This window comes from Dermacentor albipictus, chromosome 1 (genome assembly GCF_038994185.2).
Source record: "Dermacentor albipictus isolate Rhodes 1998 colony chromosome 1, USDA_Dalb.pri_finalv2, whole genome shotgun sequence".
Classification (NCBI taxonomy): domain Eukaryota; kingdom Metazoa; phylum Arthropoda; class Arachnida; order Ixodida; family Ixodidae; genus Dermacentor; species Dermacentor albipictus.
This window is the reverse complement of record NC_091821.1, coordinates 184458219-184473253: the sequence shown is the minus strand read 5'-3', so window position 1 is coordinate 184473253 and position 15035 is coordinate 184458219. Positions and strand designations below refer to the sequence as shown.

Below are 15035 nucleotides of genomic sequence, written 5' to 3'. Positions count from 1 at the left end.
CGAACGCTTTCAGCCTAAAAGTGGACTCGCATTTTGAAAACTACGCCCGAAATTGTTTGGTTCGAAAATGGGAAGGGCATGTTAACATGTCGAGGTTGTGCTTGTGAGTTGTACATCAACTCCACGCTCAGCGTATTCACATGTTTGCACGGATTATCATCTGTGATGCGTACATCTTCGATTTTCAGATAGTCGGTGGCGTCATCGGCGCCCTACTGGCCTACGGAGTGTACGCATTAGTGACGTCCCGGCGGGAGCTAGTCACAAAGCCGCACATCATCTTCATACTCGCCGATGACCTGGTGAGTGAGACAGTGGGCGAGCTGCTAGTTTGTTCGCCTTCACAATGGTCAACCAAAGTATAAGCATGACTACCGTTAAACTAGGAGCCCGCTGTGGTTTGAACTCCCTCGTGGTGCATTTTGGAAACAGCAACACTTGCACAGCGATGACACGTGGTAATGTGCAAGTTCAGTAGCTTTGCGTCGCCTGCTGAATACCTTAAAATGAAATTCAAGGACACACACGTCGTGCGGTCATTGGTAAGTGAAGCCGAGCCTAGCGAGTAAGAACATCCCCTGAACAACAGGGGAAAGGAGGAACGTCAGGGGAAAGTGAAAGCGTCTTACGGTGCCGTGGTTCCAGCTAGAGCATTTTTTCACAATGACAGCTCACTTTTTCATAACGTTGATACCGGGACGCAGGTAATGAAGCATACACTCTTAAAAAAAAAAAAGGTTATACTAACACCTCAATCGTGCCAAAAAGCACTACCTTCAGGTAGTAAAATTATGGTTGGTACTTTTCACTACCTACTGAAGCTAGAAAAAAGCACTAACTTAGTAGTAACTAAATATATACTACCTTGTTAGCGCAGTTGCTAACGCAACTAAAATATCAATACTAACGATACAGTGAGGCCTAGTCGATTTATAAGTGCCGCTTGCATTGTCATATGAAGTCGATGTTATTGTAAAGGCACAAGAAAAGTAAAATAATAATTATATAGGAAATTTAAAGAGAACCACGTTATTTTGCTATATATTAAGACATTAATTAACTGTATACATATCTAATGTTTACCAGGGAGATGAGGGCGCGCTGACTCCGAGTAAGAATGCATACTACATATCTTCAACAAGTAGCGATACGCAAGAACACACATACAGAACGAGAAAGGGGCTACACGACACTTTCTCAAGAGCAATTTCAATAGTGTTTATAGCACTAGTTTGGGGGAGCACATGTTGTACCGTTGAGTGCTTATGTATTTGGTTAAATAATCAAAGCTTTGTGCACAAATTTGGAAAGCCTACTATTTGCATATATGTATGCTACGACGTCGTACATAACTGTTAGTCCAACATTATGAACAACACTACAATTAATCTCAATTTCGCAGAAGACTCTTACAATCACAGCATAATAGGTCACGACCATGGACGAGGTAGTGGTGGCTTACTGGTTACTTAGCAAAAATTACTAAGAAGCCTTTCTGGCTAGTAAATGCAGAACTTACTAGCTTTACTAGCCGCTGGCTAGTACAGAGATAGTAAGAAGGTAGTAAAATACATGGTAATATAGTAAATGTGCGCATTTGCTAGCTATTTCCTAACCTTCTTTTTAAGAGTGTAGAGATTAAGCCTATTATCTGCGTTGATCTTGAGCGTAAGATAGGCGCGAAAACATAACACGAACATGAAGGACACGACTGCACATTAGAAGTTAAAATCCCACGACAAACTGGAATGGGACAAACGAGTCAATGTGTGAATAAGCGTGTACATGGACAGCACGTGAATTATTTAAAGGAAAGTCCAACTTTCTATTTGTCGCCGCGTTGTCGAGATTACGGCTGTCCCCAAGATTAGAGGAAACTAAGATTCTATTCAGACATTCGGATCAACTAACACGTGAAATCGTTGAGGCGTTTTATTTTTATCGGAGCGCAACCAAAAATGCGTGCGTGAGCCATGCTTTAGTGACTTTACAGCATAGGGCAATACATTTCCTGAGACCAGTTCTAAGCCGCTGCAGTTAAATTAAGTGTAGTTATAAAATCCTCAGCCTGTGACTACTGGGAACATACGACTTAATTATAGGCAACTCAAACTCTTAATGCACCTGTACGAAAGAAAGTTTCGCTAAAAATTGGGCTGGGGTAATGCAATATCTCCCAAGCCTGCTGTTTTCTCATTCGTATTATGCCCTGTTTTATTGTATGCTCTCCATATCCGTCTTTTTCTGCAACGAAAACTGAAGCTGCTGCTACTACTATTTCTGCAAGTATACTACTACTACTACTACTACTACTACTACTACTACTACTACCACTACTACTAATACTACTACTACTACTACTACTACTACTACTACTACTACTACCACTACTACTACTTCTATAGTATACTACTTCTACTACTATACTAGTTCTGCTGCTGCTACTGCTACAAAAGATTTCTGTACCTCACTTTCTGTACCTCAAATAGTTACTACTACTACTACTACTGCTACTACTACTACTACTACTACTACTACTACTACTACTACTACTACTACTACTACTACTACTACTAGTTCTTCGACTACTACTACTACTACTACTACTACTACCACCACTACTACTACTACTACTGCTGCTGCTGCTGCTGCTGCTGCTGCTGCTACTGCTGCTGCTGCTGTGACAATTGCAATGTTTATTGTACAAATGCAGGGTTGGGGCGACGTCAGCTTCCATGGATCTCCCCAGATCCCGACACCCAACCTGGACACCCTGGCCGCTGACGGAGTGGTGCTCAACAACTACTACGTACACCCAACTTGCACAGCGTCGAGGGGTGCACTCATGACCGGCCTTTACGCGACGCGATACGGTACGCTCTCCCATGAGTAGCGTCGCTCATAAGAAGCAGCTCAGTATATGCGCACGTATTTTTGATTAACTACAGTAATGATTTCAAGTAACATTTCTCTTTCCTTCGTAAATAACAGACCCTGCGGATCTCAAAGATGAAGTAACTTAATATTGCCATCATGCTATAGTCTTGATTTCAATTATAATTTTACAGTGAACCTGCTAGATCAGTCACGAAGTCTATTATTTTGAGGAAATATGGAAATGTTAGGGGCAATATGTAGAAATTTTGAGGAGCGTGCGTTAATTAGGAGTCAAATAAACATTTCTAAATTCTAGTTTTCGACTTATTTAGAGACGTTATATGAAACGTTTACAAGGTTTTCCCTTTCACCTGAAAGGACCAATAAACGTCGCAGTTTCCCCCGAAAGGCGAAGCATCGATTGCGATAGCAAGTTAGTAGACAACTATACGGAGTAAAGATAGTGGCTTTATTGACCCCCTCGTAAATATTGGCTTACTCACTAAATTAGCAAGCATGGTGTCATGCGCACAGACAAACATGAACACGTCTCATTCGATGAGCACGGACACTCGCTTTCAAAATGCTGGCGCGAGAAAGAGCGCCAGCGGCAGTGAGCCAATTAACCTTGTCAGGATTGGGGGCTCAATCCCATCGTCCGTGGTCCTTTGCCAAGATTGGAGTACGGCATGAATTCGGAGGTAGCTGGCCCATGCCGTCGTCCAACTTATTTACGCTGAGATCGTTGATGAAGTGAAGAACTGCTTCTCATCGAGAACGAGGAAAAAGGGTTTATTTACAGAAATTAAATCAGTCTAACATGACTGCTTGAGAAAAAGAGTAACAGTCCAACATGACTGCTCAAGAGAAGTGTCCTCAGCATTCGCACAACCACAGTTTTTATACACTCGATCCGCCGGTCATACGACGCGGCGACTGTTAGTTTACTCATCACCAACTCGCCGCTGCTCTGCAGATCAGTTTACGTACACAAAGGCAACCGCGCTCTGATGCCCGACGACGGCGTTGGCGGGGTGCCGTTCCGGGAACTATCGTTGCCGATCGAGGGTCGCTCGTTGTTCCGTGCCACTCCGAACCGTGAGAAGCACAAAAATACGTCGTTCCCGCGGCAGCTTGTCCATGCGTGTCAAATCAGCTCCGCGTTGGGGAACTCCGGAATCATTGTTCACGCACCGAACTAGTTCCGTCACAATGTCGAAGGGGCTGGAGGAAGGCGGCGGATTCCAGCGCAAAGGTCGCTTCTTTGAACGCCTCCCAGCTGCAGCGACGGAGAGCGAGAGGTGCGCGTCGTGTCGCCCTGTCGTAACTGTGTGGCAATCTTGTTTCGCAGCTCGCCATTCTTGACAGCGCCTCCATGGCCCGGAAAGTCTCGACTGTCTAGCGCTGACAACCGCTAGGCAGGAAGAGAACGGCTGCTGGTCAGGGGGGGGGGGATTGATGTCTTGGCTCGCAGCGACCACTTGTGCATTGATGTCACCGCCCCAAAACATCCAACAAGGACAGGCAACTGCAAAATGAACCCCACAACACGGCTCTGCGCCGAGATGACGTGCATTGGCTCTCACTTTAGACTCGCTAGGCTTCAAACAAACAACAACATAAGTGCAGAAACAAAAAAAAATGCTACATTTCACTATGCCAATTTCTGAAGCAAATTCCTGCTGACAAATTCAGCAATTAATGGAGGGAATTCTGCTGAATGAGAGGGGATTTTCTTCGCCTAAAGAAAAGCTAACACTAGTAACCGCTCGCTCCCGCTCCTTCTTAGAGATAATCCGAGGAAATTTTGGAATGTGGTCAGCGGGAATAAGCCGAATACAATAGATCTTTGCGATAATCACAACACTCCAATACACCAGAGCGATTGCTGCAAAGTGTTGAATGATTTTTTTGCCTCGTGTTTTTCTTCTGCCTTGCCGAATGTTGTCCCTCATCCTTGTACACGTGACTTTTTACCCATGGATCCAATACTCATTGATTCGGTTGGTTTGACATGTTTAATTGAAAAACAGAAGATTTCATCTTGTTCAGGCGTCGACGGCATTACAACGAAGTTCTTGAAAAGTACATCTACGTGCTCATCATTGATTCTTTGTGCAATCTTTGAACAGTCATTACAGAGTTGTACCATCCCTCCTGATTGGAAGGTGGGGAAGGTGGTTCCATTGCACAAATCAGGTAGTAAAGCTTCAATACTAAACTATCGGCCTATTTCATTAACCAGCGTTCCCTGTAAACTTCTTGAGCACATTATCTATTCTCATCTTATTACCTTCCTTGAATCTAACAACCTCTTCAATTCATGTCAACATGGCTTCCGAAAATTTTTTTCGTGTGAGACACAGCTCCTGTCTTTCACTAATGATTTGTTTCGCGCTATGGATGCTAACGTTATTGTGGATTGCATTTTTTTAGACTTTGCTAAGGCGTTCGACACTGTTTCTCATGATCTATTATTAATTAAACTCGGTGCTCTTAATATTAACGATCAGGTATTAGGCTGGATTAAATGTTTTCTTTCCAACCGTCGTCAATATGTCTCAGTTAATGATTATGACTCGCCTCTTGTTTCCGTAACTTCTGGGGTGCCTCAAGGTTCTGTGTTAGGTCCTCTACTGTTTTTAATTTACATTAATGACCTTCCTGATAACGTTATCTCCCATATTAACCTTTTCGCAGATGACTGTGTGCTTTATCGTTCAATTACTAATCCCTCTGATGAAGCATGTTTGCAATCGGACTTGAACGCAATTTCTTCATGGTGCAGCGAATGGCTCATGACACTTAACACCACCAAGTGCAAACACCTGCGTATCTCCAGCCGTCCTCCTGAATACACCCCTCGCTATCTTCTTAATAACACTCCGTTATCATCTGTCTCATCTTACAAATACCTGGGTATTCACTTAACACACAATCTGTCCTGGAAAATGCACATCAACTACATATCTAACCAGGCTAACCGCACGCTCGGATTCCTACGGCGCCATTTCATAGCTTCTAACAGCACCATTAAGCTTCATCTATATAGGACGTTAATCAGGCCTAAACTAGAATATGCTTGCTCCATTTGGGATCCTAATCAGATAACCTTAATTAACGCTTTAGAGTCTGTTCAAAACCGCGCCGCCCGTTTTATTGTTTCAAATTATTCCCGAACAGCAAGCGTATCTGCAATGAAATCTGCACTTGGTCTTCCCGTTCTTTCTCTGCGTCGTAAATATTTTCGCTTGTGTCTTTTTCACAGAATTTATTATACCAACCCTATTCTCAAACATAAGTTACTCCTCTCTCCATCTTATATATCTTCCCGCACTGACCACAACTGCAAGGTAGGAATACCGCAATGCCGAACTAGCCTTTATATAAATTCATTTATTCCTCGAACTGGAAATGACTGGAACCACCTCCCTGCCTTCATGGCTGCCATCACCGACGTCAACAAATTTAAGAAATCTGCCGCCGATTTTGTATGCCCCTCCTCTCTGTAATGCCTCTGGCCCTGAGAGTACTGAAATAAATAAATAAATAAATAAATAAATAAATAAATAAATAAATAAATAAACCCTAAAATTTAGGCGGGACCCTCAAACGCAGAATTCAAATTAGCCTGCTCAAACCATCCGCATTGCTATGCAACTTTCCCTTCTTATATCTAACGGAGAAGTTGTACTCTTGGAGAGTGAGGCTCCATCGGAGCAAGCGGCCGTTTTTGTGTGACATTTGATTGAGCCACGTCAGAGGACAGTGGTCGGTCTCGAAGATGAACTTCGCTCCGTACAAGTAACACGACAACTTCTGGGCGGCCCAAACCAAACAAGCGCATTCCTTCTCGGAAGCGTTGTAGGCTTCCTCCCTTACATTTAGTTTACGGCTGGCATAGAGGATAGGATGCTCCTCGTTATCGTCGCCAACCTGACTAAGCACCACGCCCATACCTCTGTCGCTTGCGTCGCATTGAACTATGAATTCCTTTGTGTAGTCTGGCGCGCGAAGCACAGGGCGAGAAACCAATAGCGTTTTCAAACTTTGGAAAGCGTTCTCTTTGTCCTTATCCCAGTGTACGTTACTCGGTGCTCCCTTTCGGAGGGCGTCTGTTAATGGACTTGCCAATTGCGAGTAATTCGGAATGTACCGTTGATAGTACCCCACAAGTCCCAAAAATGAACGAAGGTCCGTTTTCGGGCTCGGCTGAGAAAATTCTCCAATCGTAGCTATCTTCAGCTCAGCCGGCCGTCTCATGTCCTGACCGACAACATGGCCCAGATAAGTAACCTGCGAACAACCAAACCTACACTTTTCCGCTTTCATCGTTAAGTCAACTTTAAACGTACGAAGCCTCGCATTCTTGTCGTAATAGACTTTGGCGTTCATTTGAGCTATTGCCATGTTTTTTCCGACTAATTTCTGGGTTGCGCTTAGCCGTTCCAGTAAATTTAGCACGTATTCAACCAATGTTGGACTCTCCCCTCTTTCTTCCCACATCTCTCTTAACATTCTCAGTGGAGAACGGAGTGTCCTCTCATACACTAGTTCTGCTGGTGAGAACCCTGTCGCTTCATGTGGAACCGTTCGCAAAGCAAACAAAGTTGCCGGCAGACAGTTCTCCCAGTCCTCCTTGTGCTCGTAACAGAGCGCACGCAAAACTCGCTTAAGCACTGAATGCCACCTCTCTACACTGTTTGACTGAGGGTGATAGACAGAACTGTGTATTACCTTTACCCCGCACTTTTGCAAGAATGTGGAAGTCAGTGCGCTCGTGAATACTGACCCTTGGTCTGCCTGAATTTCGGCTGGAAACCCAACTCGTGCAAACACTGTCAAAAGCGCGTCTACTACTTCGGTGGAGCTGAGCTCTTTCAAAGGGATTGCTTCTGGAAACTTGGTAGCCGGACACAGCATGGTAAACAAGTAACTGTAGCCTGATTTTGTTTTTGGAAGAGGCCCTACCGTGTCTATTACAAGCCGTCTGAAAGGCTCTGTTATTAAGGGGACTACCTTCAGTGGAGCTTTCCATGTCTCTCCTGGTTTACCAGAACGCTGGCAGGCGTCGCATGATCTTACAAAGTTTTCTACATCTTTGAAACAGCCAGGCCAGTAGTATTCCATAAGCAATCTTTCCTTTGATTTGTTTATGCCTAGGTGGCCGGACCACCCATTTCCATGACAAAGACTCAAAAGGTCCTCCCTATACTTAGTAGGTATGACTAACTGATCTAAAATCCTACCCTTTCGATCTCTGTAATGCCGATACAACAATCCTCCTCTCTCATGTATCGTTACGTTGCGCCTAGCAATGCCTTCTTTAGCTGTGTCACGTAATTTAGCTAAGCTCTCATCATTCTTTTGCTCAGCTGCCAGTGACTCTCTATCCACGCGTAAGAGTTGATCAAAGTTCTTTGAGGCCGGTGATAATAACGACCCTGTCTCGCTTGTGAGCGCGTCTGCTTGCTCTTCCTGCAGGCTAGAACTCTGACACTCTAGTGCTACGCTCTCATTGAGCTGGTCAGCTGGCAGGCTCTCCTCAACTGTTCTTTTGTCCCTCGGGCCTAGCTCGGATTCGGGTATTGAAGTTATTGCCTTTTCTGCTTCCGCTGGAGGAGCTTGAGCATTTTCAGCCGAAAGCGCCGCGATCTTACGAGCTTGGCCTCGGGTCAATGCCTGTACTATGCCCTCTCCCAGTTTGAGCCCTCTGTCACGCAGCAACTGATTCGAACGATTCGAAAAGATGTAGGGATACTGCCGTGACAAAAATTTGGAAACTGCAGCCTCAGTCTCTAGCTCCCCGAATGGTCCACTGATTTTGACTTTGGCCATGGGCAGACACACGCTGTGTTCTTCTACAACCTGTTTTATCCATGCTACTTCTCCGGTGAAGTCATCTACCATCACGTAAGACGGATGGACAATGTCCAGCGTGGCGGCACTGTCTCTTAGCACTCGGCATGGTTTTCCATTAACTTGCAGGTCGTGGAGATATGGACTTAAAAGTTCCATATTCTCATCTTTTTCCTCCACGTAGGAAAAAACTACGCTAGACTTCTCGCAGTTTACAGCTATATGTCCCAGTTTGTGGCATTTGTAACAGCGAATTGGTCTAACAGATTCGAATTTTCTTTTCTGTTCTTTTTGTGCGGTTTCTCCGTTAAGTTTCTCCTCGCTCTTTTCTGCGGGCTTTTCCGCCATGTCTACAGGCTCTGATCTTCTAGCTTGCGCACCCTTTTTGAACGGAAATGGTTTCCGCGGTCCATTTCGACCGTCCCAGTTTCCCTCCTCGGCGTTCAACTTTCTACGGGTTGCGTACTCTTCGGCTAATTCAGCCGCCCTTTCCACAGTGTTTACATTACCTCTGTCTTGCACCCACAGTTTCACAGCTTGGGGGATGGTTTTGTAAAACTGCTCTAGACACCTGCATTCAATGATCATGTCTCTGCTGTCGTACGCTTCCGCGCTTTTAAGCCACTCGACTAGGTTGGCCTTTAAGCTATATGCAAACTCCGGATAGCCCTCGCTATCTTTCTTGCCTGTGCTCCTAAACCTTTGCCGAAAAGCTTCGGCTGAAAGGCGGTATTTCTTCAGGAGACTAGCCTTAACTTTTGCATAATCATATGCATCCTGCACACTCAGTCTGGCGATTACTTCCGCCGCCTCACACGGCAACATAGACAGCAACCGCTGTGGCCATGTACTCGGACCGAAGTTCATCTTCTCGCAAGTCCTTTCAAAATTGCTTAGGAACAAGCCTATGTCGGTCCCGACCTCAAATGGCTTTAATAGCCTGTCCATGCGGTACGATTCTGCCTCACTTGATCGTCCCAGAGCGCCTTCACTTCCTTGAGGCAACTCCAAACGTTTGCTTTCAAGTTCAAGTTGCATTTTCCTTAACTGAAACTCGCGATCTTTATCGCGTTCCTCTCTCTCTCGCTTTTCTCTTTCTCTTTCCCGTTCTTCTCTTTCTCTTTCCCGTTTCTCTCTCTTTTTGAGAAGTTCCATTCCCATTTCAATATCTTCCTCACTGGCCTGATTGGAAATTAGCTCCAATAATTCCGATTTGAGCATTTCCTTTCGTACATCTAGGCCCAGTTCCTCACCAACAATCAACAACTCGTCTCTCAGCAGTGTCCTTAACTCCATGACTGCTGTTTTACTGCCTTGATTCTGCTCTCTAAATCAAGCTAGGTAAACACAACCTAGCTAACACACAACAATCTAGCTTCCCTACTGTTCTAAACAGAACAACCACAAAATGAAGCCTAGAGAGTCAAAGCAAAAACCAAGCACTCACCGCAGATACAGCACCATGTCGCAAAGTCCATCTCACCGCTGTCAGCCAGTTGTCAGGATTGGGGGCTCAATCCCATCGTCCGTGGTCCTTTGCCAAGATTGGAGTACGGCATGAATTCGGAGGTAGCTGGCCCATGCCGTCGTCCAACTTATTTACGCTGAGATCGTTGATGAAGTGAAGAACTGCTTCTCATCGAGAACGAGGAAAAAGGGTTTATTTACAGAAATTAAATCAGTCTAACATGACTGCTTGAGAAAAAGAGTAACAGTCCAACATGACTGCTCAAGAGAAGTGTCCTCAGCATTCGCACAACCACAGTTTTTATACACTCGATGCGCCGGTCCTACGACGCGGCGACTGTTCGTTTACTCATCACCAACTCGCCGCTGCTCTGCAGACCAGTTTACGTACACAAAGGCAACCGCGCTGTGTACACAGAGGCAACCGCGCGGGGTGCCGTTCCGGGAAACTATCGGCGCCGATCGGGGGTCGCTCGTTGTTCCGTGCTAGGCCGAAGCGTGAGACGCTCCAAAATACGTCGTCCCCACGGCAGCTTGCCCAAGGCGTGTCAAATCAGCTCCGCGTTGGGGAACTCCGGAATCATTGTCCACACACCGAACTCGTCCCGTCACAATGTCGAAGGGGCTGGAGGAAGGCGGCGGATTCCAGCGCAAAGGTCGCTTCTTTGAACGCCTCCCAGCTGCAGCGACGGAAAGGGAGAGGTGCGCGTCGTGTCGCCCTGTCGTAACTGTGTGGCAATCTTGTTTCGCAGCTCGCCATTCTTGACAACCTTCGGGCTGCCTCTGGCTTCAACGTGAACTAAGCGGCGAAAACACAGCGCTTACGAAGCTATCATCCGCCGGCGCACCTATACTCTGCACACATCGCAGATCGCTTTCAAGGTAGGACCCCCCCGCGGCCGCGCCATATACGCAGCAGCCGCCGAAGAAGAACGCCCCCTCCTCTTCCCCGGTGCCTTGCGCGCTACGGAAGACGGCGCGCTTTCTCCCCGCTCTCCTCACTTGCGCGCGCGAGATTAAGCCACCATCGTCTTCTCATCCTCGCGCCCCGTTACTCGCACATACAGCACACGGAATGCGGCGACGATGTTATCGCCCTTCGACTTTATACGGAACATCATGGCGACGGCAGAAATGCACCTGAAGTGTCAATGTTATTGCTATCGCAGTGAAACGGCAGTCATATATTTGAAAGGAAATGACGGCTATTTAATGGGTGACGTGTACCGAAAGTTTCAAGCACGTGGGTAATTAATTAGGTACTTTGAAAATAATTACTAAATACTTGTCTCTTCAATTTTTTAGTTGTACGAGGCGTGTGCTTGTTTCTCTCGGTCTCCTCGGCGAATTATGCGAGGCACGTTGTTTATATTTCGTTCAAATAGGAAGCATGTTATAAGTAACGAACGATAAATGTTTAAATTATGTTAATTGTAGCTTTTGTAGAAACTTACTGATGCAAGCGTTCCAGAGCGTCATATATACGGCCGTTATCCGCAACGTTTTTGAGAGCCCTAAAACACCTGTGCAAGACGCCGACTTGCAATTCGGCAAAAGTATGGTGAGCATGTTAAGTTTAATATGCCCGCCCTGTTGGCTTTGTGGCTATAGCGTTGCGAGGCTATAAGCCCGAGTTTGCGGGAGCAAATCCCGACCGCGACCGCCGCATGCGTATTGATTGGGGCGAAATGCAAAAACATCCGTGTACAATGCATTGGGCGCTCGTTAAAGAACCCCAGCTGGTCAAAATTATTCCGGAGCTCCTATACTACGACGTGCCTTGTAATCAGATCGTGGTTTTGGCACTTAGCCCAGAATCTAAGAAAAAGTGTAACATGTGACGGAACTTTGACGTTGTTGGCAGTTAAAAGCATTGCAAATAATCAGTGAGTGAGTAAGAAAACCTTATTTCGTTCGCATCCGGCGAGTTAGTGGGCTGGGGCACCCGCCGAGGTTACGGCCAAGAGTTCTTGCCTCTCGGCGGTTTCCTTGGCCCTCTGGACTGCCCAGAGTTGTTCTTGAGTTGTTCTAGGATGCTATACGCAGCTTTTGAAAAGCTACGGGCGCACGCAATAGACCGTGCGTACTCCTGCGTACTGAGCATGTGCAACGTTGCCTCAGTGGGTTTCCTGCGTACGCAGATCTGTTGCGGACGACCAACTAAAACTGTCTTTTATCGTGTTCCAGTGGTCAGGGGGGTCCCTCGACTTCCCGGCACCCGCTGTAGCTGCTCGGGGTGCTGTACAAGAATTTGTTCCATAATGTACCGACAAGGCCGGCTGACCTACAGCGAAGCTGTATATGGCTAGCCAATCCGTCCGTCCGTCGGTCGCTTGTGCGCCGATAACTCCTCCGACGCAACCCCATGCGCATGCGAAAAGAAAGAGAGATAAAGAGAGGCGCGCGATTGGCTGCGCCAGTAGTGACATCGTTGCTCTCCGTCGCAGTCGAGCGCGTGCGCAGCAGTTTATCTCCGGTTCAGAAATGGGTAAGCCTCGCGTCATACGTACTCCTGTGGAGGAGGCAGCTTTTGATCAGCAACGCCGTGAGCAGAAGCGGGAATGATCTCATCTACGCCATGCCGATGCTGCAGCTTGGACACAAGAACAGGCTCAGCTTTCGATCAGCAACGCCGCGAGCAGACCCGGGAACGAGCTCATCTACGCCGTTCCGACGCTGCAGCCCGGGCTCAAGAACAGGCTCGTGCAGCCGAGCGCAAGCAGCAACTGCGTACCGAGGATCCGGCAGCCTACCAAGCCGTCGTTTAAAGAATCGTCGGGATTAACGCAGCCATTCACATTGAAACCGCATGTTTCAGCTTCGCTGATTAACCATCTGCACGGAGTGCTTGGGGGTGATTTTTTTTCTGGATGCATCAATTATGCTGCTTCGCTTCTTCTATATGATGTAAGGCGTTACGGCGACAGCGAAGCGAAGCCTGCGTGCATCACATCATCTATCCAAGACAAGGGATATACGTGGACTGTGATTAGCTCGCATTACTGGGAACAAACTGGTATTAGACGGAGTACCATTCTGTAAAATGTCAAATTCCACTAACGTGGATTTTTGCTTCGTAATACGCATAGAATAAAACTCTAAAGCCTGATAAATACGAACTGCAATTTTAAGTAATAAGTATGCTGTACTTAATAACAGCCGACTTGCGTACAGTAATCTCACACACTACATCCAGAGAACCAAGGCTTTACCGCCAGTTCACGCCACTTACTGGTTTTTGAGACGGTCTTTGCTAACCTAAAATCATATACCTACTTAAATCGCGAAAAGCGGGCTCGATGCTATTACTATAGGTCATGGTCATCTAATTTTCATCAACGTCTCACAACACATTATAGCCATTTGTCAGTCCCTTTAATTTATGAAAACCTTGGGCTGACATAAAACACAGGCACAAGACACAGGCGGTGAAACTACGTTCATTCTATCGCAAAAACGGTAAATGCAACAAACTATAAGGGGGGGGGGGGGAGGGGGAGCGTGCAACATCATTTGAGACCAACGCGTTAGTGGGCGACGATAATTTTTCTACATCTATTTGAACGATATCGTTTTCTACTTTCGCTAATACACGCCTCGTTTCACCGCTTCAGCTTGATCGTTTTTACTTAACAGAAACATGGAACGGTAAAAGGTCCTATTCACCGGCACCCAGTAAAATGTTCCAAGCCGACCGTCCGAGAAATTAACAAGAGCCTGAAAGCCTCTGATATGAAACTTGTCCCTGTCTGTATGCACTTGTAACCTGTTTCGGAGAGACCACACACTCTATTCACTACTAATTCAGCAGGCTTCACCTTCACTTGCGCGTCACATTGGCGCCACTGGCGGAAATGAAAAAAAAAAAAAAAACGTGTGTGTAGGCGCGGACTTCCGTTACTGTTCGTGCTACGCAGCTGTTGGGTACATCCACACGAAAGACAACAAAGACGTCAAAGGATTCCCGACAGTACATTGAAGCTCCCCACCGGATGTTACCTCACCCGAACGTGAAAAACCTCTTGTAACCTCGTTCAGTCTGATAGACATGCACAAAATATGACCAGTAGAATGCGCTTACACTTCGTCTTTGTCTGCTGCAGGTCTCCAGCACATACCAATTCAACCGGGTGAACCGTTCGGTCTTGACCTCAAGTACACCCTGCTTCCTCAGCATCTGAAAAGACTCGGCTACGAGACTCACCTCATCGGAAAGGTCAGCAAGCGACCAGTTCTTAGCTGAATACAAAGCTAAGCAACTGATTAGACGTATAACATATACCATATAAACTCGCTCGAAATCCGCGCCAGAAAGCAGCACAAAAAGAGGAAGCAGGACACATTGAGGGCACAAGGCAAGTCGGCAGACTAGCGCGCGCGCACGCACGAACGCACGCACAAAATACAGAAAGACAGGAAGAAAGAAAGAGAGAAAGAAAGGAAAACAAGGGCATAGGAGAATGGCTGGATGAATGGGGCTCTATTCCGAATAAAACAAGTGGGGTTGAAAACGGCGCTAAATTTTTTAAAACCTAACTAACCCATGACCGCGATAAAATAGCACGAGGGCAGGACACAGAAAAGAGCACACGGGGGGTAGAGGTTTACGTTTGAACTCCCTGTACTCGTCTTCTTTTATATCGGAGTCACGCGCTGGTAACTTCATCCGAGCACGTTGCTGCATTTTATCGTTAAAAACGCTCTCTCTAGGTTCAACACCTTCGTCTCGCAGCTGACTGCATCACAGGTGACGTTACAGAATGGTGCGTTTTTGTGCAACATTAGAAACGACAATGTTTCACAGTTGAACTTTCCCTTATTTTGGTGCAGTC

General features: G+C 46.3%; 1 protein-coding gene across 2 annotated transcripts in view; it reads left to right on the top strand.

The window, feature by feature from the left end:
* Positions 1 to 15035, top strand: part of LOC135921941 (arylsulfatase B-like) — a 151379-nt gene that overhangs the window by 117114 nt on the left and 19230 nt on the right. For both annotated transcript variants that reach the window (XM_070530518.1, XM_065456360.2), the window contains 3 exons: positions 189 to 302; positions 2714 to 2873; positions 14307 to 14419. In XM_070530518.1, the coding sequence (XP_070386619.1) occupies positions 189 to 302; positions 2714 to 2873; positions 14307 to 14419 (387 nt within the window). The remainder of the gene's footprint in view (positions 1 to 188; positions 303 to 2713; positions 2874 to 14306; positions 14420 to 15035) is intronic.